The sequence below is a fragment of the Gossypium hirsutum genome, chromosome A06 (genome assembly GCF_007990345.1).
Source record: "Gossypium hirsutum isolate 1008001.06 chromosome A06, Gossypium_hirsutum_v2.1, whole genome shotgun sequence".
Taxonomy (NCBI): Eukaryota; Viridiplantae; Streptophyta; class Magnoliopsida; order Malvales; family Malvaceae; genus Gossypium; species Gossypium hirsutum.
In genome coordinates, this window is record NC_053429.1 from 31,620,530 (window position 1) to 31,628,209 (window position 7,680).

The following is a 7,680-nucleotide window of genomic DNA, read 5'->3' on the forward strand; positions in this document are numbered from 1 at the left end:
CCCCCGATCCCCTTTGTTTCTCTTCTGTTTTCCACCTTCATCCGATTTGCTTCCTTGTTTCATTGCTTTTCTTTTCTGCCGATTTGGTCCCAGTTTATTTTCTTGCCTTTTCCTTTGTTTTCTTTCGTTTTCCCTCTTACCAAACACTAAATTTTCCCTCTCTTTCTCTCTATTTTCTTTCATAATACTCGGAGCGTAAAAAGAAAAAATACTGTAATTACTTTCTAGACGATAACTAGAGAGAGTGAAGCCAAGAACTTTCTGGAATTTTTAATCTAACCTTCTTCTTTTTTGTTTTAGTTCAGAGAGAGTTGTTTTTGAATTTCATCGTTTGTTAATTTCTTCTTTAGTTTCCTTTTTTTTGCTACTTGATTCGGTTAACGATCAATATGTGAGATTTAGCTCTTTGATAGTCGGAATTAGAATGATGGAGCGGTTAATCTCTGTTTGTTTACAGTTGATTTTGGTGTTGGATTTGGTTTTCAGAGTTTTAGGAAATGCGGAAGGTTCGTCATGATTATTTCCTCTTATTTTCTTGTTTGAACTTTGAACTTTGCAAATGGAATTATTGTTAAATTTAATGTATATGATTCAAATTAGATGAATTTAGTAGCTATTGGATTGGTTTAGCAGTGGCATAAGGTTGACTGTTTGTTTTAAATTTCAATTAGCTTTGGTGCTGTAATTGGCTTGACTGGAGAGATACTTGCACGCTTACTAATTTATGCGAAAGTTTTCGATACAATTTTACGTTCTAATTCTCGATATCCAGTTTGGTTAAATTAACCAATGCGTTGTCTTCATCCATGTCTGTTGTCGTCTTGAACCCTGTTTGTTGTTTTGAATCTTTCAAGTTATAGTGGAGCTTTAGCGCTTTACAGTATTTTAAATGTTTTCATGACATGATTTTAACTTCTTTGTTGTTATCTGTTTATGTGATGAAATAAATCTTCTTTACAGTATTTTAAATGGTGCAGGATGTTGTATTATGCCATGCAGGGATCTTTCAAACAATAAGCTAGAAGGAGATATTCCAGTTAATGGTTCCTTTTCACTCTTCACTCCCATCAGGTTTTTCTCTTATGCTATTTCATGTTTCTCTCACCCTAACTTCTGATCCTCGACGCCACTGTTTTATCATATCTGTACTCTTAGGCTAGCCTCTTGAATTGCTGCTTCTTTTGTTCACAGTTTTGCTAATAATCGGTTGAATAATCCTCCACCTGCTCCGCCGCCTCCTATCACACCTACAGCTCCAATTCCATCAGGTTTGTTCTCGATTTTATTATTATTATTATTAATTATTATTAGCTTTTAATTGTGCTTAACTTTGAGGCCTGCTGCACTTTTATTTGTATTTATATAGATATTTGATTGGGAGTTGAGATATTCCTTTGTATTTTTCTTTGCATTTGCCAATTTTTTGGTATATTGCTGATCCTGAGCTTTTTTACATCTGGGTCTGTTTTTTAAGAAGGTGCCTTTGAGCTCAGATCTAAAATCTGATTATAATATTGCCTAAGATGGCTTTAGGTTCCTGTTTAAGAGGTACTGGTTGTTTTCTCCTCGTTTATTTCTTTAGTCTCATGTTTCACATTTGTGCTATGCTCTCTGTATTTGGTGCGCCATTTATCATATGTATGTTCTTCAGGTTGCCAATTTTTTTCTGACTGTTAATTATTAAATCTATTGTTAGCCTCAATTATCAAATATCTTCTCTTTTGCTTCTTCAGTTTGAGATGATATTCTGAGCTACTGATCACCTACTGGAAACTTGTATTATAACATTTGTTATTTTTAAATTCATGTGCTTGGTGAATGTGGATTGTCTTTGAATCAAAGTGGAATTGTTAGAAATTCGTGGATGCCAAATACTTTTTGAACTCTTGTTACAATGGACCATCTATTGATCTGATTTTTACATTGTCTAGAACGTCCGGAATCTCAAGCACCACTTGATTGGGCTGTAAGGAAACGGATTGCATTAGGAGCTGCAAGGGGGCTTGCATATTTGCATGATCATTGTGACCCTAAGATTATACACCGTGATGTAAAGGCTGCAAATATATTGTTGGATGAGGAATTTGAAGCAGTTGTCGGAGACTTTGGGTTGGCCAAATTAATGGACTACAAAGATACGCACGTCACAACTGCTGTTCGTGGCACAATTGGTCACATAGCTCCTGAATACCTATCAACTGGAAAGTCATTAGAGAAAACTGATGTTTTTGGCTACGGTGTCATGCTTCTTGAACTCATTACAAGACAGAGGGCTTTCGATCTAGCTCGGCTTGCAAATGATGATGATGTCATGCAGTCATTACCTCTCAGAGCTGCACAAGACCTCATTAGATTCTTGCATCAGCCAGTTTATCACAGTCAGAGATTTAAATTGTGGCTTAGCTATTTTGAGATATATGGTGGAAAACTCTTTGACCTTTTGAGTGATAGAAAGTAATTCCCTTTTCTTTCCTTGCTTATTTATTTATGCATGTCCATGTGTGTTATCAATCAATTTCTTTCTTAAAAGCACTTGATTGAGTATGATGTGTAATAAATTTTAATTATCTTCTGGTTTGACCTTCTATTATGTATCAAGCCATTTGCCCTCCACACATTCTCTCTTTCAATATGTATTCTGGTATAAATGTGCATGCACATACATATTCGAATTTTTTAAAATTGGAACATTAGATATAATCAAGTAAAGAACTTGATTAAAAAACAAATATTCAATATATTAAAATTGGATCTGTAGATATAATACAATGAATAAATTGTAAGGTGATTAAAATTGAATGAATAAATTAGAAAAATTTTATTAAAAATAAAACTAATTAAATGTGTATATTCATATACACTGCATTAATTAAAAATATTTTTAAATAATTAAAATAAAAAATATTATTTTAATAATATTACATATATATCGACTTTTGAACCAGTGGTAACTACTTCAGTACAAAATAAAAAAGGTAATTAATAAGCAGGCTCATTCATAATTTTTCCCCACAGAATGAATGATGTTATTTGCAAACAAAAGCCGTCCTCAAAAATCTTCTCCCAAATTTTTTTTGCCATTGATATAAATATAAACTGGTTAATGTGGTATATTAATATATAAAAGGAAATTAGTATATAAATTCATATAAGAATATTGATTATTAAGAATTTTATTAAATTATATATTTTAATTATAATATATTTAATAATAATTATGTTAAAATATGATTAAATTATTTATTTTTGATATTAATAATCTTATTAAAATTTAATAACAATAACAATAATTATTTACCTAAACCAATTTATGCTAAGGGTATTCTAGTCATTTTAGTTTTTTCCATTATGCTATTACACCTCTATTCCATTCAACCAAACACAAGATTACTATTACGCCTCTATTCCATTACATTCAACCAAACAATTGATTTGCTATTACACCTCTATTCCAATACACCTCTAATCCAATACAGCGAACCAAACGTGCCCTTAGTGCCCACTGACCAATCTCGCACACATAGTGCTCGGTTAAAGGAATTTGCACACACAGTGCCTCTAATCATTCTTACACATAATACCCATATTCATTCGTTATTACACATTGAAATGACTTAACTAAGTCTATAAAACATCATATATGTACACTTTAAACGTATTCTTTCATTGAACTTTAAATTCATATAGTAATGAACATTTAAACCTTGCTCGAATCACCGGCATTAAGCCTGCTAGGCACGAAGACCCGAATACACATAACTGGCACGAAGCCTACTAGGCACGAAGGCCCGAATACACATCACCGGCACTAAGCCTGCTAGGCACGAAGGCCCGAATACTCATCACCGGCACGAAGCCTGCTAGGCACAAAGGCCCGAATACACATCACCGAGTTTCATGCATATTTATTCACATTTTAATACATTTCATATAGCATATCATATTTGTAATTCACTTACTTCATTTCAGTATATACATATCATATCAACTTGACATTATATCATAGATATCATTTACATGTAGGCTCATTCCAAATACATTATTTTCTCTTCAAAGTTCTCATTCACAGATTTAAAACATAACATCATATATAACATTAACAAAGCATAAACTACACAGTAATTCCATCTCTAATAGATGACATATATATGTATATATTTCGCACATTTACATAAAATCCTGAACCAAAATATAACTTCTCATGCATACAATATACATCACTATTATCCTAATATACTTTTCCATATTTATTTCATAACACATTCAGCAAAATTACTTTGCATTTCAATACTTCAAATGTATATCATACTTCTATTCATACCTTTCTCAATTTTGACACATCATAAGCATGTTTCAATCCTCTCAATACCATCTGCTACAGCTTGATCGGGATTAGAATTCATTATATTACGAAAAACACATTTTAACTGTCAGAAATCATCACACTATCATTTTATCATTTTATGGCATGTATAGCTAGACTCACACGTGCTACGTTAGTCCTAGAATCGACTAAACTATAGATCTGATACCAATAAAAATGTAACACCCCTATCCCGTAACCGTCACCGGAATAGGACGAGACGTTACCAGAAATTAGGAATCAGATCAGAACAGTAAAATTTTAAACCTTTTCTTAAATAAAAGATCATTTATTTATATAACTAATAGACACAAATAAGGATCGAATTTAAAACTTATAAAAGTAAACTTCCATAAGATGCCATATTCGCATGGCTTATATGCAATAGTCAAAATATCATTCTATTTATAGTCTATCCTATACATGCCATAAGCTAAGTCCAAATCACATGATTACTACAATAGTAGATAGTGTGACGAAGTGCTGACGATCCCCGAGCTAATAGTAAGAGTCAACGATCTACAAAAATAAACAGAGAAACATAACATTCAAAGTAAGCTTTCATAAGCTTAGTAAGTCTTAAGCAATTTAAACAGTTGAACTTAAAAACAAACCAAATGTTCGAAAGCACATAACACTTTCTGAGTACAATACTATTTGGCTGATTATGCACAAACACATATCATTTTACTCCGTTTATACTCAAACTCATATAAACATAGTATTTACAAGCTTCCGGATTAACTTTAATTCTTTCAAATTTCACTAGCGTATCATTTCTTACCCACACTTACTTTCAACATTCATAGATAAATAGCATATCGAAAACTATCTTGTAACTTTGCATAATAACTGAATGCACACATATACAAATGTACATATGAATTTACAACATCTTTTCATATGCTTCTCATTACACATTCTTAATTTCCGTCAGATCAATCTTACATATAATATATATATCACATACCTGAATCACTTAATGTGTAATATGAGTTCAATTTATCATCTTAGCATAGGATCTCGTAGTCATATACTTTATCAAATTCACTAACACTTGGCCTGCGAGGTATAAAACCCAAACATAACACCAGCACGAAGCCTACAGGACTTTCAACTCCGATATAATACCAGCACTAGGCCTGCGAGATTTAACATGGATATATTACCAGCACGAAGCCTGCGGGATTTGACCCGGATATAAACCCAGCATATAGCCTGCGGGTCTTTAAGCCCGGATACACATCAATATCAAGCATATTTAATCATATATTAACACATCTCATTCAACATATCACATTAGTAGTCATTTGCTACATTCGGATATAAGCTCCATATGAACACCATCATTTACATTTCGGTTCAAAAGTCATACATAAATATCACATATACATTTCACCATTCAAACTTAACCCATAGTGACCATTCAACTATAATTCATATACATAAATTATTTATCGCACAACTTAATTCAAGTAGAACCAAAAGGTCACAATTCACCTAATATATACATATTGCTCACCAATTCATACACAACCTTTCAAATTAGCAATTATAAGTTGGTTCCGCGCATAACCCATCCTTATTGATAATTTACGATGGTTTTACCCTTACTCACATATATGACATAGGCATTTTTACCTATGCTTCTCAATTCACATTCATGATTCAATTCCAATCGATTTAACATGCATAAGTACATATCGCATACCTGACCAACTTAATGTATTGAAAGAAATTGATTGTCGATTTAACTCAAGGTCTCATAGTTGAACATAAACATGAAACCATTTCTTATATGTTCGATTCACATCAATCATCAAATTCATTTAATTCACATATACTTAATTAGGTTATTCGTACCTGAATAATTTACTTTACGGAACGAATCCACATATCATATTAGCCCATAGTCTTAAAGCACCACATTTTTAATAGTTTACCTCATCGAAGTTCATATTTAATCACTTTAGTGCCAAGCCATATTTGGCTACCACAAAGGACTAATAATAATAATTTTATACACATCATGGTTTCCTTTAGATATTTAATAATCACAAACCGTGATATCTCTACCAACACATATACGGCATAGTTTACTCATTGTAACACTCATTTAGTGCATCAAATTTCCAAATCCAATTCAACTTAAGCATAATAGCCATAATCGGGTTATAGCCTTAAATCATTACATATTCGGCACATTAACTAAATAAAATTTACATTCTCTTTGCCATATTAATTTAACTCTTAGGCATATAAAAAGGAATCAAGCTTAAACACTTAAGAACTTACCTCGAATGTTGCCGAACGATTACAACGGCTATTCGATTACTTTCTCTTTTCCCTTATCCGAATTTGTCCCTCTATGCTCTTGAGCTTAAATTCAAAGATTTTAAACTAGTCATTATTCGACTATTCAAGCATCACTTTATAAATATAATATATATATTCGACTTTCACACTTACTGATCATAGTAAGCTTATAAGAAATCAATAAGCAACTCATTAACAAATTTTTGTCAATGTTTACCACATAATCATAATTTCACTACAAGTTGTCTTCCTGAGCAACAGTCACTAAATCATTTATAACTGGAGCTACGAAACTCCAAATCAATTGCTGTAAAATTTCCCTGAAAATAGACTCATATATATTTTATCCATAAAATTTTAAGAATTTTTAGTTTGGCCAATCAATACCAGAATTTTCTTAAAGTTTCCCCCTGTTTCACTGTTTGACTACTCTGACCACCCTTTATTACGAATCAAATTTCTAATTGTACAGAAGTCAAAATATGTTCTCGTTGATTTCATTTGAAACTAGACTCATTAAGCTTTAAGTACATAGTTTATTCATCTTCTAACTCCACTCTCACAATTTATGGTGATTTTCCAAAATCACATTACAGCGGCTGTCCCAAGCAGATTTATTACAATTTATGCACATGTGGCTAAAACAAATTGAACCATTTTGAACACAAATATCAACTAAAAATACAACCATTTCTATATGTATATTTTTACTCATGCAAAGACCATAACCGAATCAACCATAGATACCACCCAAATCATCAATTATTTTTAACGCACATAACACATAAGATTAACTAAAACTTCATTCACTTATAAGATATTAACCCTAATGACCTCATAGCATGATCATACATAACCAAATTCAAGTAGAGAAATAACCACAACCAAAACACAACTAAAACCAACTTAAGAATTTAGCCATTTTCGCATGGCTTGTATATACATTCATTCCCGAAATAACTGACCACAAAACCAGCCTATACATTATACCAAACTTACTA

At 32.0% G+C, this 7,680-nt stretch overlaps 1 protein-coding gene across 1 annotated transcript; it reads left to right on the forward strand.

Annotated features, from left to right (window-relative positions):
- The first annotated feature begins 427 nt into the window (after nt 1-427).
- On the forward strand, nt 428-2,525 carry LOC107963580 (BRASSINOSTEROID INSENSITIVE 1-associated receptor kinase 1). The gene is made up of 5 exons (XM_016900035.2): nt 428-506; nt 672-681; nt 961-1,071; nt 1,192-1,268; nt 1,932-2,525. The coding sequence occupies exons 1-5, from the start codon at nt 428-430 to the stop codon at nt 2,456-2,458; spliced, it is 804 nt and encodes a 267-aa protein (XP_016755524.2). The 3' UTR covers nt 2,459-2,525.
- Nucleotides 2,526-7,680: the final 5,155 nt, after the last annotated feature.